The sequence below is a fragment of the Lupinus angustifolius genome, chromosome LG01 (assembly GCF_001865875.1).
Source record: "Lupinus angustifolius cultivar Tanjil chromosome LG01, LupAngTanjil_v1.0, whole genome shotgun sequence".
Taxonomy (NCBI): domain Eukaryota; kingdom Viridiplantae; phylum Streptophyta; class Magnoliopsida; order Fabales; family Fabaceae; genus Lupinus; species Lupinus angustifolius.
In genome coordinates this window covers 22,132,424-22,151,736 of record NC_032009.1, presented here as the reverse complement: position 1 = coordinate 22,151,736, position 19,313 = coordinate 22,132,424, and the positions used below count along the sequence as shown (strand labels likewise).

General features: G+C 32.8%; 2 protein-coding genes across 2 annotated transcripts; one reads left to right on the top strand and one right to left on the bottom strand.

The window, feature by feature from the left end:
- LOC109355581 (NADPH--cytochrome P450 reductase-like) lies at nt 9,391-15,106 on the top strand. Its single transcript, XM_019598812.1, has 17 exons — nt 9,391-9,873; nt 10,136-10,212; nt 10,325-10,382; nt 10,465-10,548; nt 10,636-10,672; nt 11,304-11,373; nt 11,474-11,665; nt 11,748-11,840; nt 11,937-12,159; nt 12,265-12,348; nt 12,436-12,587; nt 13,092-13,188; nt 13,452-13,601; nt 13,700-13,777; nt 13,908-14,030; nt 14,130-14,243; nt 14,616-15,106. The coding sequence occupies exons 1-17, from the start codon at nt 9,475-9,477 to the stop codon at nt 14,694-14,696; spliced, it is 2,112 nt and encodes a 703-aa protein (XP_019454357.1). The 5' UTR covers nt 9,391-9,474; the 3' UTR covers nt 14,697-15,106.
- Nucleotides 16,390-18,162, bottom strand: LOC109355598 (probable small nuclear ribonucleoprotein F). Its single transcript, XM_019598836.1, has 5 exons — nt 18,101-18,162; nt 17,815-17,902; nt 17,669-17,706; nt 17,495-17,559; nt 16,390-16,786 (listed from the first exon to the last, which is right to left on the bottom strand). Exons 1-5 carry the CDS (start codon nt 18,104-18,106, stop codon nt 16,717-16,719), a joined length of 267 nt encoding a protein of 88 aa, XP_019454381.1. The 5' UTR covers nt 18,107-18,162; the 3' UTR covers nt 16,390-16,716.

Genomic DNA, 19,313 nt, shown 5'->3' with positions numbered 1-19,313 from the left:
CTACATTATATAGAGCACAAATATGGTGCTTAAGCTTTGTTAGTTATACACTCTGTAAATCAAGAGTGAACGATATCACAACGAAGGCTGATAACATCGGTAAAAGAATGCACAAAAGAAGAAGAAGTTCCAAACAAAATCGATCCGGAATCAATTGAATTCCAGATACTAATACCTCTTTATTGATTGCAAGCTTAGAAGAAGACAATGAAGAACCCTAATTGATTCCCTGAATCAATTACACATTACAAGATTGATTCCTTGGATCAAATTCTCTCCTACACAATACTTCAAAACTACTCACACTAACCCCCTCACTCCTATTTATAGATTTCGGCTCCCCCTACCCACTGCAGTTACCAAAACTGCTCCAGGGTTTTATTCACCTGCTGCCACGTGGCCTCCTCTGGTACACCCTTGTGATAGGTGGTCTCTCCCGCACCCTATCAATGGCATCTTCAACATGGCAAATGAGAACAAGTGACAACAAATCTTTCTTTGATCAAAATTAAGTGGAAAGAATAAGTAATAGACAAGATACAAGAATCAGTAGGGGAGACCTCAAAGATAGATGGAGACAGACATATGAATTAGTGAGCTATGGCCAAATGACAACAAAGACTTACATAAATACATACCTCGGAAGATGCCGGAACGAGAGATTCCCTGTAAAATAGAAAGCATTTTAATTTGATGCATCTATATGTAATTACACAGTTCCTAACAAATCGAAAGTACAGTGATATTACCTTGGCCTATCAGACTTTGCAATATGTTTAGACATTATGGATGTTTGCCATAAAACACAGTATCATATTACTCTCAAACCTAAACATGCATTGCATTGTTAATTTAAACACAACAGTGATAAGCAAACTAGTATCATACAGTGCGGCTGAAAATCATGATTAAGAAAACGCCTATGGATTTGTTCAAAGAGGAAACCATTTGTTACTTGCAAGATGTATGAACAGAACGAAAAAAAAAACCTGTTTTGACCCCCAATAAAAAAACACTAATGCACAAGTATATTGATCCGAAGTTCTTTCCAATTTTCGAAGAATAGAAGCCATATAGATATAAAAAAAATTGATACACATCTGAAGTAATAGTCATACGGAGATTGTTTATGGCAAATAAATTGCTTGAGCGAGGTATTGAAGCAATACAGCAACATTTAGCCATAATACAAATTTAATTTAATTTAATTTAGAGTGTATCTGAACATGAAATTTCACTCAGTCTAGTATAAAGACTTCAGAGAGTAACACTGCCAATCTTTTCTACTTCTCTGCCCTTTCTGGTTAAGTTCCCAATTTACCATGCATATTAATTTGAGCTTAGCTTCCTAAAGGAAGCACCAAATTTCTTGGTTCTCTTAAAGAGTAGGTTTCCTTTACTTATGTTACCTTTTTAAAGCAGTTTTGTACTTTGATCAAACACCACCAAAAATTAAAAGAGCTTTTCTGACTAATGCAGCTTTTTGTAGATTTTACATCATAGATTCATAGCCATGCCTTGCACCTAATTTGCTACATTAATTGATGTTCGTAGATTTTGACGAATCCATGCTTCAGAGACTGATAATGCACATGAGTACATTGACTAATGTACCAAAAATAAACACACATGCTGCATTCGAAACCTTGTCAGCAAGTAGAAATTTCAACAAATAACATCAATTAATGAAGCCTACCTGAATAGATCTAAACAATATAATGCTCTTAAAGTCTTAAATCAGCATTCTCTGCCATCAGTTCTTGTTTTTTTGCTTCATAAGTGTCCACCTTTTCAATGTTATAAATACATTGCAAAAAAGATGAAGTTGTCTCCAGAACAGAAAGAGTTAATAATCACATGGGGAAAAGCTTATTAATCTTCATACGATTTTACTATGAAAATCATTGGCAGCCTTCTTCCCAATCCATGTTCCACGTTGTCGCCCTTCCTTCTGTTTTTCAAATAACATAAATACCAAATTACAATGGAATTGGCAAGCTTCTGAATAAAGTTAAAACTATATGAACAGTTGATACATTCAGCAAATTCATTATTTTCATGCCTGACCTAGATTCCTTCTTCTTCTACATCAACACTTGATTTAACCTCTCTTAAAGCAATTATTCATCAGTGAAGTTAAGTCCCTAGCCATAAAGCACCAATTACCTAAATACCCCTCTCCCTTGAATAAAAAAATCGAAAGATATCCTACCTGCAACTTTATGTATTCTTTTTCCTTCTTTTCAGCTCATGCATTTGTCGAGTCCTTACTTGCTTTGGCATAATTTGTAGTCAATTTCAAGTTGGTGACACAGTCGGAATTACGAAGAGTTGGTAAGCGTTAAACCTAGACTGAAAATACAAGTTTGCAAGCGACAAACCTGATAGATAAAACACTGAAATTCATCGGAAAGAGAAAACTCGAAAGTTTTACTAATGATAAGATGAAGCTCGACGGCCATCTCCCAAAAGTGTTTTAATAGTAAAAGAAAAACTAATCCGAAAATTATCCAAAACATAAATTGCTAAAAACATTAAAATGTCGTTTTTGGGCCTGAAATAAACTCGGATGACCTAAAAAACCTATAACTCGCGGCAAAGCAGTGAGACATCAAACTTGCACAAATTCTGCCGATTCTCTTCCATTAGCGACTTCGTCTTCAATACACACACCCAACCTTCCTATATCATTACTGTTTCCCAACAAGACCCAGCAATAATTAAGCAAAATAGAGCAACTTCTCAATTTGTGACTTGATAGCTGCAATATTATCATCAGTACATCATTTGGTAACCCTAAGTTCATTGTTTTAATTTAAAGAGCTTATAGAGTTGCAAAACAGTTCAGTTTTCAATAGTTTGTTCGTTGTTGAGAAAAATTACCAATGGGAATCTGTCGTCATAAAATGATTTGAACTTCCACCTTTCTCTTTGAGTACAAATTGGGATAACATCTCAACTCAAGTACCAAAAGCCCAAGACTCTATCATTCCATGTCTCACATTCTTTGATTTGTACAAATTGGGATAACATCTCAAAGTACCAAAATTCCCTATCATTTATGTCCCACCAAAGTTCTCTATCATTTATGTCTCACTTTATCTAGTTATCAATGCAGTAACGAAGCATGCAAGATGCAACCATAAGTATAACATATATAAAATAGTTTAATACAGAAAATTTATCCCGGTTCGGTCCTCTAAGTACATGTACGGTCACACAAATAAATGTTTCACTATCAATATAAAGAGTACAAGTTTTGTGGCAATGCTTGCAAACCTAACTGTATCACTCTAAAAATTTGTAAGAGAAATCTTGTTTCCCAGGATTACTATATTCTCAGTGTCTCTAGTGAATAACTTTTTCTAAATAATATAAAAATGTTATTTTATATTTTTAAAATTTTTATATGACTCTCTTACATCCCATTTGTTTGGGTCCAAGACCCCCTTCAATGTTGAGAATGATGTGCAAATTTTATGTAGAAAGTTAGAGTAAAAAAGTGGCATTCATGAGGTTTATAAATTGAATAAGAGTATAAAATGTGTGCATTGACAGTATAAAGATTTATATACCGTCAGTGTATCATTCGTCATTCATTTGTATTACTTTTATTTAAAAGTCAACAATAATTTAAAAATCAATGGTAGATAATACAGTGACGGTGTAAAAAATCTTTACTATTAGAGTATATATCTTTTTAACACCTCAACCGCACAGTTTACTGTTTATTGTCTCATCCAGAAGGAGACTCTTTTTGAACAAAATCCATATTATTTTGATTTGACTTTTCAACTTGGTGGGCTTGTATACGTTCCTTTTATATATTTATTTATTTGCTGAACATTTTTTTCTATTTTTTATTTCAGCCTTCTTTTGAATTCAAATTGTTTCATCCTTAGTGAAAAGGGAGTTGGATAATTAATATTATAAAAATATGAGTGTGTTATTTATATATTGTCAATATAAAATTTATAATTATTATTCATTTGTATAATTTATACTTGTGGGAAAGTCAAAAAGTAATTAAATATGTATAGTGAAATATTTATACAATGTGTATTTCACTATACATATTTAATTGATACAATATTAACACATATTTTCTTCCTAAAGAAATTAACAGTCAATATTGGGTGACCGTTACCTCTATTTATATGTAGGGGCATGGTTAAGAGTTGACTTCCTTATATATATATTTTTGGTTATTATTATATTAGTTTTCATGTAAATTCTCTCAGTTTGTTTATTTTCCCATTTAACAGTTATTGCAGTGTTTTTTTTCGGGTTTTGTTAATATGAGATGTTAAAATATAGTGTGTATTGAAAAACCAACTCTATTATTTCTCAGTTTTAAATGAATTCATTCCCAATCAAACTAAAATTAAAAAAAAAAACTTTTGTCTGAAATCCATGCACTCTAAACTTTCTTCTTCACTAGAAGTCAATGTGTATTTGGTAAAATACTCTTAGATGACTTACAATCAATTCAACTTATTTAATAGAAATATGCTGTTAAAAGTTTGTTAAGATTTTCAAGAAAGCTCTCAGTTTAAAAAAATATATTTGGGAACCCCTTAGTGTGATTTTTTTCTTTTAATCTCATGTTTTGTAAGCCCTATTATTTTTACATTTTCAACTAGTATATCAGTTATACCAAACACCTATGGTTTTTTAGCATTTAATTAGTTCTTGACTTTTCAACCTTCACTCATTTGTATACGTAGTTTTATTAAACACAACCTCATAGTAACCTCTTTCTTCATACACAAGTATACAAAATTAAGTTATGTCAATATAGTAATTAATCTTCCTTTTCCACTTGAGAGGGTTTTCAGTCAATGAAATAATTAATTAAATAAAAAAGGTGAGAAGGAATCTCAATAATAAATGATAATATAAAAATATATCTTAATATTTGATCAATTCAATGTTGCTAATCATATAAATCAATTTTTTAATTCACGTCAAACTTTAGTGTAAAAACAACATCAGAAAGTCTATAGTTCAATGTTGCTGACCTGATCCCGTAGTGAACGCGGAATTCCAACTGATTATTGAATAGTACTGTGGACTTCCAAAAAAATAGTGATAGAATATATTATCTATGTGGTATATGTGTAAAGATTTATACAAAAATATTATATTATTTTTATCTATTTATATTATTTTTGAAGAAGATTAATAGTAATTAAATTTGAATAGTAAATAATATAATAATAATATATATAATATATATATATATATATATATATCTTTTATGGAAAGAATAAGGTGGTCTATGTTGAGGAACGCCAATAGGGAATGATGGTGCATGAGCTGACATTTTATGTTTGAATTATATTTGTTTCCTATCTTTTTGCCTTTTATCAAGCTCAATCCATATAAAATAATAATAAAATTTCTTTGACCATTTCATTTTCAAGCCCCCACGTCCTGTTTTCATTGATAAATAAAGCACTTCTACATGGGGATGCCCGCTTCATTGTTTCATTTTTTGATTCAAACCTGTTTCAGACTCACGTTGATACCTGTTGGATTTGTTATCTATAGATCATTGGGTACTCAACATATCTACGTGTACCTATAAATTAAAAAACATTAAAAATAATTTCTAATAATTTATGTAATTGTATATTTGTTTACTACAATTTTATATGTTATTCAGGTAATCCACAAGAGAAAAAATTATAAAAAATAATTTAAATTTTTAAACACATTTTAAATTATCTACTTCAACATTATAACGTAAAATTGATTTAATAAGAATTGTTCAATCAACATAATATTATATTACACATATTAATTAACAACGTAACATTACATCAATACTTAAACATTACTATTAACATTATATCAATTATATTTACAAATTAACAATATAACATTATGAGTTAACAATATATATATGTATATATACATATAGATCCACATATTTCACATCTTAGCCATTAATTCTAGGGAAATCTGACGGTATAGATCTACTTACTAATTCAAACCTTTGGATTTTCCTAAAATTGTTGGCTAAGATGTGGAGTAAGTGGATCCCCTCCCATATATAGGAAAGAATAGCATGTCCGGGTACTCATGGGTCTGGGTACCTCATTGCCCGGACCCAGATCCATCCAACCGCGAGTCTTCAAATATCGGATCTCGTTGCTCACGGGTCCAAAAACACGAACCCAAACTTGACCCATTGTAGATATTTTTTTACAGGTACTCATGGATCTGTATCCGTTCTCATCCCAACTTCCACTTACAACTATATTTCCACTATAAATTTGCCTAGCGGTAACTGAGTCTCTTACAAATTTAGGAATGCGTAAAAACTCTTGTGGTGGCTACATTTTTGGAAAGGAATGGAATTATAAAGTATTCCTATGTAATTCTCATTACCACTTCAATCCCGATAAAGTATAAAAAGTTTTTATTTTTGATGTTTTAAAAGGTTAATAGATACTATTATATTATTTTTCAGTTACATGTTATTCATTGCCCATCGTTTTCATTACATATTTATTCCTCTCTATATATATAATAATGATGATGATGGCGAACGAAAATTTTTGAGTGGTCATAACGGAGAACGGATTTTTTGTTGTTGGTAGTAACGGAGAAGAAAGCTTTTAATTTGACGTAGGAACATAAAAGAGTGGTTGAGTGTTGTTTGTAGTACTTGCCTATTGCCATGTTTCTATTAAAATATTGGACATGGGCACACGGCACACCGTATAGACAAACCGCAAACAAGTAATAAACACATCTTTGGATACCCGACAAACAAATTGGTTAGACTTTATTAATTACTAATTCTAATATTCTTATTTTATTGTATTTAAAAATGAATCAAAAATCAAACAATATACATTAGGGGTGAGTATAGTTAGATTGGGTAAAGTTTATCTTTTACTTGACCCTAAATATTGTTTGAGTTATTTTCTGAATTCGAACTTGATTAGAGACCCGAAGCTAACTTGACCCAAAATGTCGACCAAACGAGCCTTTGAACCTGAACTCGATCCTAAGTCCGATTAAATATGATTATATCCCTTCTAGATAAAGCATTTTTAATATTATTTATTATTATGAATACGGAAATTAGTGTATGAAATGATATATATATTTATTGTTAATCATATATATAATAAAAAAATAGAGAATCAATACTTCGATAAAAGAGATGTCAATAGTGTGTACACGATTGAATATATGTATACACATATAAACATGATGAATAAATGATTGTGGATCAGGTTGAGTTATGTTTGTCCCTTACTCGACCATACTATTGTTCGAGACTAATTTTTGAATTCAAACTTAATCGTACATCCAATGAAATTCAACCATATTTAGGTCGTGGGACAAACCAAATAAACGGGTAGGATCATGTCGTACTCACCTCTATAATCTATTCATAGTTTAAACATGAGAATAAAATATTTCTTCATATATGATATAACTTATCTTCTTTTGTCATTAAAAATATGACATATGTACTATTTTATTTAGTTTTAGAAATATTTTTATATAAAATCATTAAATAGAACACATGTCATATTTTTACTAATAATATGAAATTACTTATCTCTTTATACGGGAACATATCTGTTCTCTTTAAACATATATGACAATACTTACCTTGCATGAGAAGGTAGCAACATCAGTTGCCTGTTTTAAGTTACAATTTAACTGAATAATAAATACATGGAGAATGTTAATAATTGTTTTTAGGATGTTGTTTAAGGAAATAAATGGTGTAGTTTTTTATATTTGAAAGGAAAATTGTGTACATGTAAGAAGCGTTAAGAATAACGTGGTTATGGATAAATTATCATACATTATAAAGGAAGTAAAATATGTAGTTATACGCAATAATTGCCATTCATATATACTACTGAATCATATTGAGTTGATGAAGTGCAAACCTCAAACTATAGTTACACATCTATTGTCTTATATTTTGTATCACTCTATATTCTACGGACATGTGATTAGTCAGAAAAATATATTTAAATTAAAATTTAATTATAAAATATTTTTCTGACCAATCATAAATTACATGAAATGACACAAAATATAAGACAACATATATGCTCCTCGTAATGTAATGTGATAAATAAAGTGCCAAGAATGTATGAGAGTTTTGTGTGGCTCAATGAAATTCATATTGATTTTAAAAATAATTTGGGTTGAATCGTTGGCTGCACACGTGTTCACATGCTTACTATTGTTTGGATTGGAGCTATGATATAAAGTAGATAATTTAAAAATGAATGAAATAGAAAAGCAAGGGGAGCAGAGAAAGCGCAATACACATGGCCAAATATTTTAAGCCTTTTTAATTCCATAAAAAGACGCACTACCATGTATGACTAGTATCTGTTAATTAACATGACTTGCGTTGGATCCATTAAGGCTTATTGATTCTAAAAATGTTGATTGAAATAATTTTTTAATTTGATTTAGGTAATTCATTTAAGAGTGAGAATTCACTTATTCCAAGAATAAATTTAAAAAACTTATTTCATATCTTAAACATTAATTTTATAGACATTTAATAATTTAGATATACTTATTAATTCAAAACATTTGATTTCTCTAGAATTGATAGTTAGAATGAATAATAAATTTTGAGTAGGTGGATATCTTCTATTCATTCAAAAGATTTATTTGATCATAAATGTCACTTGAACTAGTATTTGAACTTAAATTTGATTAAATGGGATGTTTTTCATCGTCATTTATGCTACAATGTTATTGATATTACTTACTTATTTATATATATAACATGTAAAATAATATAATATAAATATTTTGTGAATATTTATTATGATTTCATAGTACTAATACTGAAATATAAGACCAAATGCCACTATTAAATTATGGTAAAAACTAAAAGGAATAAAATATCTCTTATAAGGAATAAGTTATCTCCTCACTACTAAAATTACATGTGTTCTATTTAATCATTTATTTTATAAAAATATTTTTAAAACTAAATAAAATTTATATTATATTTTTACTGGATAAAAAAAATAAAATATGTAGTGAAATGAATATATATTTTATTCTCAAACTAAAGACATGAATACCACTATCTTTTTGCTATGATTTTTGTCAAGGTAGAAAAGAAGTAACAAAAAAAGAGAGAAAAAGGAAGGAAGTAACAATGGTTAAGGGGTGAGAAGAGGGTATTAGGTGGGTCTGACTAGTCCGTGGTTGGTAGGCGTTGGATCAGCGAGACGAGAGAATCCTCTATCGCTTCTATACCCTATACACTGTATTTGTCGTTTTTTCTTTCTTCCCAATATAAACTCCTTCCTCCCCATTTCTCTTTCTCAGAGGAAACAAAACAAATAATAATAATAAGAGTCTCTTCTCTCCCAACGCAAGGAGCGAGAGACTTTCGTTTCCACCCTTTTTCCTTTTCCCTCTTCTTTCTCTCCTTCACTCTTATTTCAATTTCCTTCAACCATGCAAGACTCAACCTCCACCATGAAACTTTCCCCTCTCGATCTCATGTCCGCCATTATCAAAGGCAACATCGACCCCTCCAACGTCTCCTCCGAGGCCTCCGTCATTCTCGAGAACCGCGAATTCGTCATGGTCTTCACCACTTCAATCGCGGTTCTTATTGGTTGCGTTGTGGTTTTGATTTGGCGAAGATCTAACGCGAACAAGATCGAACCAATTGTGGTTCCGAAACGACTCGTAGAGAAGGACATCGATGATGACGTGGAAGTCGATGATGGTAAGAAAAAGGTCACCGTGTTTTTCGGTACTCAGACTGGTACAGCTGAAGGATTCGCTAAAGCTGTGGCTGAAGAAGCTAAAGCGCGATATGATAAAGCTACCTTCAGAGTCGTTGATTTGGTACTCTTACTATTACTTCAACAAAAAATTTAAATTATAACAATTTTCTATGATTCAAAGCTTTGTGAGTAGAGACACGATATTCTATGATTCTATGATTCTATGATTCAATTAAACTTGAGGAACATTTTAGTCCCGGTCTAGTTAGGATTTTTCATTTTTTGTGTGGTGTAAAATATGTTTTCATGTTTTTAAGGATCAATTTGGGTCTCTATGTTTGTTTGTTACATGAATTTTGAATGCTATTATTGATGGTGATCAGGATGACTATGCGGCCGAGGACGATGAGTATGAGAAGAAATTGAAGAAGGAGACACTGGCCCTTTTCTTCGTGGCTACGTGAGTGTGTTCTGTTTCTAATTTTCTAGTCATCCTTTTTTTGTGTGTGTTTATGTTTGTGATAATTGCCACTGTTTGTGATTTATTAATCTTTTGTTGTGTGGGGGTGTAGATATGGTGATGGTGAGCCAACAGATAATGCTGCTAGATTTTATAAATGGTTGACGGAGGTTAGTTTGATGCTTGCTCGAGTTTCATATATATTAAGAGTAAAATTGCATCGTATCTTAGACTGCATGGCTATGGTTTTAGGAAAATGAAAGGGGAGAATGGCTTCAACATCTCCAATATGGTGTGTTTGGCCTTGGAAATAGGCAGTATGAGCATTTTAACAAGGTTTGTATTCAACCCCTGTATTCCTTAATCTAATTATGTACTTGCTAGTTGCTATGTTTTACCTTATGTCTATGTCAATTGATACAGGTGGCCAACGTAGTCGATGAGATTCTTGCTGACCAAGGTATTCCTCTTCATCACTTTTAGTTCTTCATGAATTTCTCTGGGAATTTATGGACTTCAATTTCAATTGTACATCATGATTACTTTAACACTGTGTTTGCAAGGAATCAATGTTTCTAAGAATATTAAGAAGTGTTGCTATGGTTACACAGTATTTTACCAACTGCAACCTCACTTTCTTTCACTCCTTTGGTGCCACTAGATCCTATAATGGAGGGTGTTGATTGAAACTGCAAGCATGTTCAAAAAGTTCAAACTCTTAAGAAAGGTTCACACACAAAAAGTTTTCCATCTTTAGAATCCTTGCATAGGCCCCCACATTCTTAACACAAAATATCGTGTCTATCTCCCTTCTCCTGACTCTCACACTGGTGTATCCAAATCCCAAGTCTTTGTATTACATAATGATTTTACCATGAAATCACTATTGTCCATCCACAAGTAATTAAGTTTTGTTGGTTACACTCTCCTAACCTTCTCTGCTTGGGTTGTCATTTAATGTGATTCACATAAACCCCGTTCAAAGAAGTTATTTATTACAAAGTTTAAATATACTAGTTGTCAGTTTTTGGTTTCCCCCTTTCATAGATTCTTACCACCAATTTTATCTTAACTCTCTTGCAAAATTTCAGGTGGGAAGCGTCTTGTCCCAGTGGGTCGTGGAGATGATGATCGATCCATAGAAGATGACTTCACTGCATGGTATTGGAATATTGGTCGAGTTGAATCTATTGGAGCTGGACTCTATTTCTGTGCAGATATTTTAAGCCCTTTCTCCACTAACTGATGACTGTTATTGCAGGAAAGAAGAACTGTGGCCAAAATTGGATCAGTTGCTTAGACACGAGGATGATAAAACTGTCTCTACACCTTATACTGCTGCTGTTTTGGAGTACCGGGTTGTTGTTCATGACCCCTTGGATGCTGCTGTTGAGGAAAAGAGCTGGCATAATGTAAATGGTCATGCCACTGTGGATGCTCAACATCCAGTCAGGTATACTACAGTAGAATATTCAGTTGCAACTTGGGTTTTGCCATCATACTTAATCTGACATGTATATGTTCAACATGTGAAGGTCAAATGTGGCTGTGCGAAAGGAACTTCATACTCCTGCATCTGATCGTTCTTGCACTCATTTAGAATTTGACATTTCTGGCACTGAAGTTGCGTAAGTATCAGCATGTGAAAACATAACCATTAAAACACATGTCTACATATAATGTACTGACACTTAACTTGTTCTTTTGGTTGTTTTATTTCTCAGATATGAAACAGGGGACCATGTTGGTGTTTACTGTGAGAATTTATCTGAAACTGTGGAAGAGGCTTTAAGTTTATTTGGTTTGTCACCAGATACCTATTTATCCCTCCATGCCGACGACGAAGATGGGAAACCACTTAGTGGCTCCTTGCCACCTCCGTTCCCACCTTGCACTTTAAGAACAGCAATAGCTCAATATGCAGATGTTTTGAGTTCACCCAAAAAGGTGCTCCTTGAGTTTGATGCACCATTAGTTTCAACATTTACCCATTAATTTTCTTAAGAGATTTACTTTGTTAACAATTAATAATTCCATGCACACGATTTCCAGTCTGCCTTGCTTGCCCTAGCTGCTCATGCATCTGATCCAACTGAAGCTGATAGACTAAGATTTCTTGCCTCACCTGCTGGAAAGGTTGTAATTTTTTGTACCATGTAGGTTTATATAATCCTTTTGTGGTTATGGTTCTAATAATTATGCTATTTTGGTCTGCCTGTACAGGGTGATTATTCGGAGTGGGTGATTCGCAGTCAGAGAAGTCTGCTCGAGGTCATGGCTCAATTTCCATCAGCCAAACCCCCACTCGGTGTATTTTTTGCATCAGTTGCTCCTCGTCTGCAGCCAAGATTTTACTCAATCTCATCATCTCCAAGGTTAGTTTCTGGATTTTATTCAACCTCATTCCAAGATTTTACTCAGTTGTTCCTCGTTTGCTACTCTTGCATTATTGTATGTACATGTGGGATTGTGTGGGCATGTAGTAGAGACTAGTGGTGAGACCAAGTTGGAGAAGCCTTGTTGTGCTTCACTTCGTTGCTCTTAACTTGTCTTTTAGCATGCAGCAAAGAGTGAATTACTAATTACTTCATACCACAACATATTTGGCAACTAAAGTCACAATATCTGAGGTGTTTTGATTACTCGAGTTGTACCAGCATACTTCTTAGCCAATCTGTTTAACCCTTAACTTTATTTAATCTAAGTCTTAAAAGTCCAAGTATCTGCTCAACGCTTACAAAATAATCACTAATAGGCGTTGCTTACTGCATTCTGCAACGAACTAAAGAGGAATGTGGCTTTGTGATGTGTTTCTTCTTCCTGGCTCTCTGCATTAATATGTTTATGTTGTACTTAATGTTTGCCAAAAAATTTCACAGGATGGCTCCATCCAGAATCCATGTTACATGTGCATTAGTCCATGATAAAGTGCCCAGCGGACGGATTCATAAAGGAGTGTGTTCAACTTGGATGAAGGTACTTATTTTTGCCACTTTCCCAGATTATGGTCAGTGAAACTATAATTTCTGGAAAGGAATAATTATGCTAAATTTTTTGGCTGAGAGTACGAGGAACACAAACTTGAATTTGTTATTAGAAAATCCATGCCGTATATCTGGCCACTTTTGCTGACAGTAGTAATTAGCTCTAGAAATCTATTTTTTTATTTTCAGTGACCACACTCAACTTTATATGATGCCATTTTGAAAACATAACTTGAGTTTTTGTTTGGTGTTCAGAATTCCGTTCCATTGGAGAAAAGCCAGGACTGCAGTTGGGCTCCTATCTTTGTTAGGCAGTCCAATTTTAAACTCCCAGCAGATAATAAAGTGCCTATAATCATGATAGGTCCTGGCACTGGATTGGCCCCATTCAGGGGTTTCTTGCAGGTTTGAACCAAATGACTTAATATTCAATCTCCTAATGTTTTCGTCCATCCAACTACCTAAGCCAATTATTTGTACTCATGTTTTTATTTGCAATTCAGGAAAGATTAGCTTTGAAAGAAGATGGAGCTGAGCTTGGCCCCTCCATTTTATTCTTTGGATGCAGGAACCGCCAAATGGTGAGTTATCCATCTTCCATACTGATTTATAACTTCTCAAGTGCCTAGCTATGTTCTAGACTTCTAGTGTATGAGGAGGGCTTTATATTTAGATTGAATTACCAATCAATTATTTTTATTATTATTGAAGGACTACATTTATGAAGACGAATTGAACCACTTTGTTGATAGTGGCGCACTTTCTGAGCTCGTTGTTGCTTTCTCACGAGAGGGAGCTACCAAGGAATATGTTCAACATAAAATGATGGAGAAGGTACCTACTTTATTTTAATATTCTACACCCTTCTCAAATCTGATTGATTACCAAATAATGATTTGAGCATTCTATTAATCATCACTTTGCTATATCCAGGCTTCAGAAATTTGGAACCTGATATCTCAGGGAGCTTATATTTATGTGTGTGGTGATGCCAAGGGCATGGCTAGGGATGTACACCGCAGTCTTCACACTATTTTACAAGAGCAGGTATATTTAATTTAAACCTAAATGGTTAAGTTTAAAATACTATATTTTGTTAACATCGGTGTTTAGATTTAACACTTTTGGTTGGTTGATTAGCTTATATGATACCAAACAAAATATATTTTCTATACCATGTCGATGGGACATCATTTCTTTCAGTATTAAATTAAAGGCATTACTTTGATATGGTGTTTGAAGAAAGGCCACATATCTTTCTCTGCACATTGTGGGGGACCCTGATTCCTATCACTACCTTCCCATGTTCTTAATAATATTCTCCTTGAATATTCCTTGGATTTATTGCTAGATTGTATGGTAAATTCTGAAATATTTCGAGTCTCTAGCTAACCATGTTCACGTTCTTGCGAAATTCAGGGTTCTGTAGATAGCTCCAAGGCTGAGAGCATGGTAAAGAACCTTCAAACAAATGGCAGATATTTGCGTGATGTATGGTAATGATCTCTGAATGTAAGCCATGAGGTAGAAGAAGATAATATTAAAACTGGCATGAAGATGAATTGTGGTGTGGGTACACAGTATTGGAAGGGCTAATTTGCCATACCTTTCATTTGGTGCCCCTGGAACTGGGGAGAGGATGGTCTTCTGCTTGTTGCCAATCACATCAATAGCCTTATGATTCTTTTTTACTACATTTTCAAAGGATTTTTTTTGTTCTTGTTAACTTATTAGATGCATTGTTTTATACCTATACACTATGAGGTAATGTACTTCAGTTTTCTTGGTATTGTAAGCAACCTGTAAGGAGGGTTCAGAGACACATAAAATTCCTTTTATTTGTATGGACCAATAAAAATGTTTGACGATTAAAAAAATCATCTCTGCAAGTATTGTTGTTGCAATTTCCATTTCCGTTGTTTTGGTCGATTTTTCTGCATGCTGCATTAGCAATACATATGAAAGTTGGTATTGCAATTTGCAAATATGGAATAGTCACCAAACCAAGTTCATTCAAATAAGTCTCTGGAAAAATTAAAATGGTCACTATAGATTCAAATGGACACTAATTATGTCCTCCTAAGGATCAACTTTCAAAACTTGTTTGATAACCATTTCGCTTGAAAGGCTAATTTAGAATCATTCCTTATTTTGATATTTTACTCTACACATAACCATATTTCTTCAAAATTTCATAAATGCTGGCAACTTCTATATTTTTTTTGACAGAAACCTACATATTTTGCTGATAACTAAATCATTAACATTTATGAAATTTGAAATTATATTTTGAGTGGAGGTTGAGTGAGGTGATTCATATGGCTGGAGGTTGATTTATACTCTTATATACCATTATATGCATGATTATACAACATGAATCTCATCAAGGTGTCAAAACTATTTGCAGTGGAGTGAGGATGTGTGGAGGTTGAAAATGAGGGGGGAATTAACTTTCATATATAAATGGTTGGCAAACCAGTGATCACAATCGAAAGATGTAGAAGTTGCAACAACAAGCTCACCAACCAACATTATTGAAATTAATAATGCACCACTTGAATGAACATACCAGTGTGTTTACGCCACCCAAAATTGTGGGCCTTCATCCGATGGATATTTCATCTAATGGATATTTAAATCATTCTTGGGACAATAAATTAGTTAATGTATGGCTTAGTTCAACACATACCCCTACACAGAAGTCTGCTGTTGGACCAGTCTATAAGGGAGAAAATTTAGGCTCTAGTTTTGATGTCATATTAAAAATTTATCTCAAAATTAATTGATAACAAAAAAAAAAAAAAGCAGGCCAACAAATATTTAAGTTTTTTCTTCGGTATACAAGGATTTAAGTTATTCCAAAAAGAATAAGTCAAGTATATAGAAAGAGTGGGGCATCAATGATTTGTGATTTTTGGAGTAAAAGCATTTTGGAAATGAAAAAAGATGCAAAAGTTGTTTATGTGAAGAAAAAAAGATGTATATACTTACAATGTAAATTTTTTACACTATCATTATAACATCCATCATTCATTTTCATTGACCATTGACTTACAAGAAAAGTAATACAAATAAATAGTAGATGATACACTGACTGTGTATCAGTGCATATATATTACACTCTTTGGGTGAACAGGTGTAAAAAGTTTTTCTCCCAAGAGGCTATGCACATCCATGAATGATACATTCACTGAATATAATGAATTGAGGTGCCATACTGGATTATCCTATAAAATTGTTAGTCACCTGAAAAAAACAACTCAAATTTCCAACTGAGTTGTTAATTTGAGAAGGTTCACAAGCTGCGGGGCACATTGCTACTCTATTTGAGACATTAAAAGGCATCAGATTTACGCAACAATAACACCTGAAGGGATGTGAACAACTTGAACTTAGGCACCCTATTTGCAAGTGAGTGCAACATTGATCCAAATCTCTACACATAAATGCAAAAAGAAGACAAAAAAACAGTAAATAATGGAGTTCTGTTTATGTCATGGAAATTAGCAGCTTAATCATTCTAATCTTCTGGAGCATCTTCAATTTCTTCATCCTCTGGTACCCCCCTAAGGTAGAGAACATTATTACATCTGGAAATACAAACAATGAAACAAGAGTTAGTTATCCTGTTTAAGAAATACCACATAAATGTATGTTTCCTTTCTAGTTTAACATTTTCACCGTTCTGAAATAGAAAGAGGAAAACACCATAACTTCACTAGTTTTTTTTATAACAAGTTTATTTACAATCTGGCATGCTCTTTCTTTTCCTCAACTATCTCATTAACTCCAATAAACACAGTCTCAACCATAACTTTCCATCAACTTCACATGCCTTCTTAAGGTACAAATACAAGACAATGATAATAGTAAAGTCATGAATCAGCGTTGCTAATAATATAATGGTCAAACAAATCCATAGCACATCTTGCTTAAACTCTGTAATGTTTGACAAAAAAAAACAGACCTGACTGCACCTTTTGACCACTATGGTACTTAATATAACTAAGTATTATACTATTGAAGCATAAAATTGAAAAAGGAGAAAGAAGTGAAGAAATAGTTTTGGGCAATATAACCCAAGTATGAGACCATTTTGTTCAATATAACTACCACCCTGATTTAAAAAAACAAACCACAAAGCATAGTGTAAGAGAGATTTTACATGCTGGAAAAACAAAACCTAGATCAATGATGACTTCAAGTTCAAAAAATAGTGAAAACCATATCCAAACTTTTTATAACCTTAATCAAGACAAATGAAGCTACCAGAAAAAATAAGTTTATAGAGAAGTTACCTGATTAAAATCTCTCCCAAATTACCAGTAAATTGTCCCTCAATGTACTCTTCAGTGTTAGCCAGCTACAGAGAGATTCAGAAATATTACAAATTAATGTTAGCAACTATGCCAAGAGCCCCAAACAAAAATGATTACACATTGGCGTAAACAATAGTTAATTTAGAAATTCACCTGCAAATTCATGTAGGAATCAACTGAAACAAGATAACCTGTACAAAAAACACATAATTAAAATCAATGCAGTAATTTTTGAACTAATGAATAAATACTGAAGTTTTAACTGTGACATAAGTAACAGTGGAAAAGTTAGATCATACCCTTATACTCCATTCCCCACTTTAGTTTAACAATAACATGCTTCCCAGTCAAATTGTTCAGGAAAGGCTTCGGATTTACTGGTATAGTCTGAAAAACATCACGAAAAAACATAAATTAGTGAAAAATGAATATTTTAGTTACAATGTGTGAACTTCTATACACAATGATCAAGCACAAAATTGCGGCACTAGTTTCGAAAACTCTATGCAATAACGTCGGGTAAAATCAATTGAATATAAAGAAGATGAATAATGAAGTGACGAAATGCTAGAGGAAGATACTTACAGCCATTGTTGAATACTGTAGAAGGGGGAACGATGAAACGCAACGCGTGAGTTTGAAGTGGAAACTAGGGATTCATGTCCCAATGGGCCTATAGCGACTCATTTAAATATAGTTTAGGGGCCTCAAAATGAAACAAATTGGTAGATTGTTTTTTTTGTATAACAAAAAGAATTCCTAAACTTAAGGAACTGTTCTTTTCTCGGTGCATGATTACCCTTCCAATAAACGTCGCTCTGAGTAATTGAATATATTATCTTTAACCTAATTCGATACGTGAGGATTTAGTGGAACTTTACGCTATTAAGTCAATATCTCTTTGGTGGTAGATTGTTTAAATTTGGAAGATTGTCTTCAAAATTAACCCTCCAATTTGGGAGCCACAAAAGAATAGATAGGTAGATTGTTTTATGTTCACCCAAGTGCTGGTGAGTTTTTCTAAGAATACTATTAAGTTGAGTGAAGATCCTAAAAGTTATGACTAACTTCCCTTTATTGATGATGGTGAATTTATTGATGTTATTAGAGAATCTGCAGTTGTATTATCATTAACAAAGAGTCATACAAGGCTATCGGATACTTATTCACAAATTCTTTTAGTAAGAGGATAATTTCTATGTACTATTGGTGTAAAATTTTATACATAATCAGTGTATTATCCATGCATTATCAATATTTTCGTCTTCAATATTAAAATATCTTTTAATATTACTTTTTGAAAACGTGAAGCTATAGTGCTATACACAATCAGTGTAAATGATCTTTGTTCAACAATGGGTAGTACACTCATCTCATAGCAGCTTAATTTTAATAAGGAACAACTAGAAGCAGAATATAATATCTTCAAAAGTTCAATGACAGAAAATATGTTTAGCACTTATGCAAGGGAACTCAATTTCAATAAGTTCAAAATTTCATATTTTGAATAAATATGATTAGGCCACAACCAAGTCCACACTGTCATGTCTTATGCAAGGGAACTCAATTTCATCTACGGTGACAATACCTGTGTTAACAACAAAGAAATAGTTAAAACTATGGTATGTCCCAAGTTATATTTTACTTTATGTTTTCAAAGATCTCAGTAGCACTTCATTTTATCTAAGAGCGAGTTATTATCAACAAATATTAAGAACCATTGATGCAATAATAACTGAATGTCGAGGAACAAGGTATTCTTAGGGAGTTTTATCTTATTTTCAATCAAACCATGAAT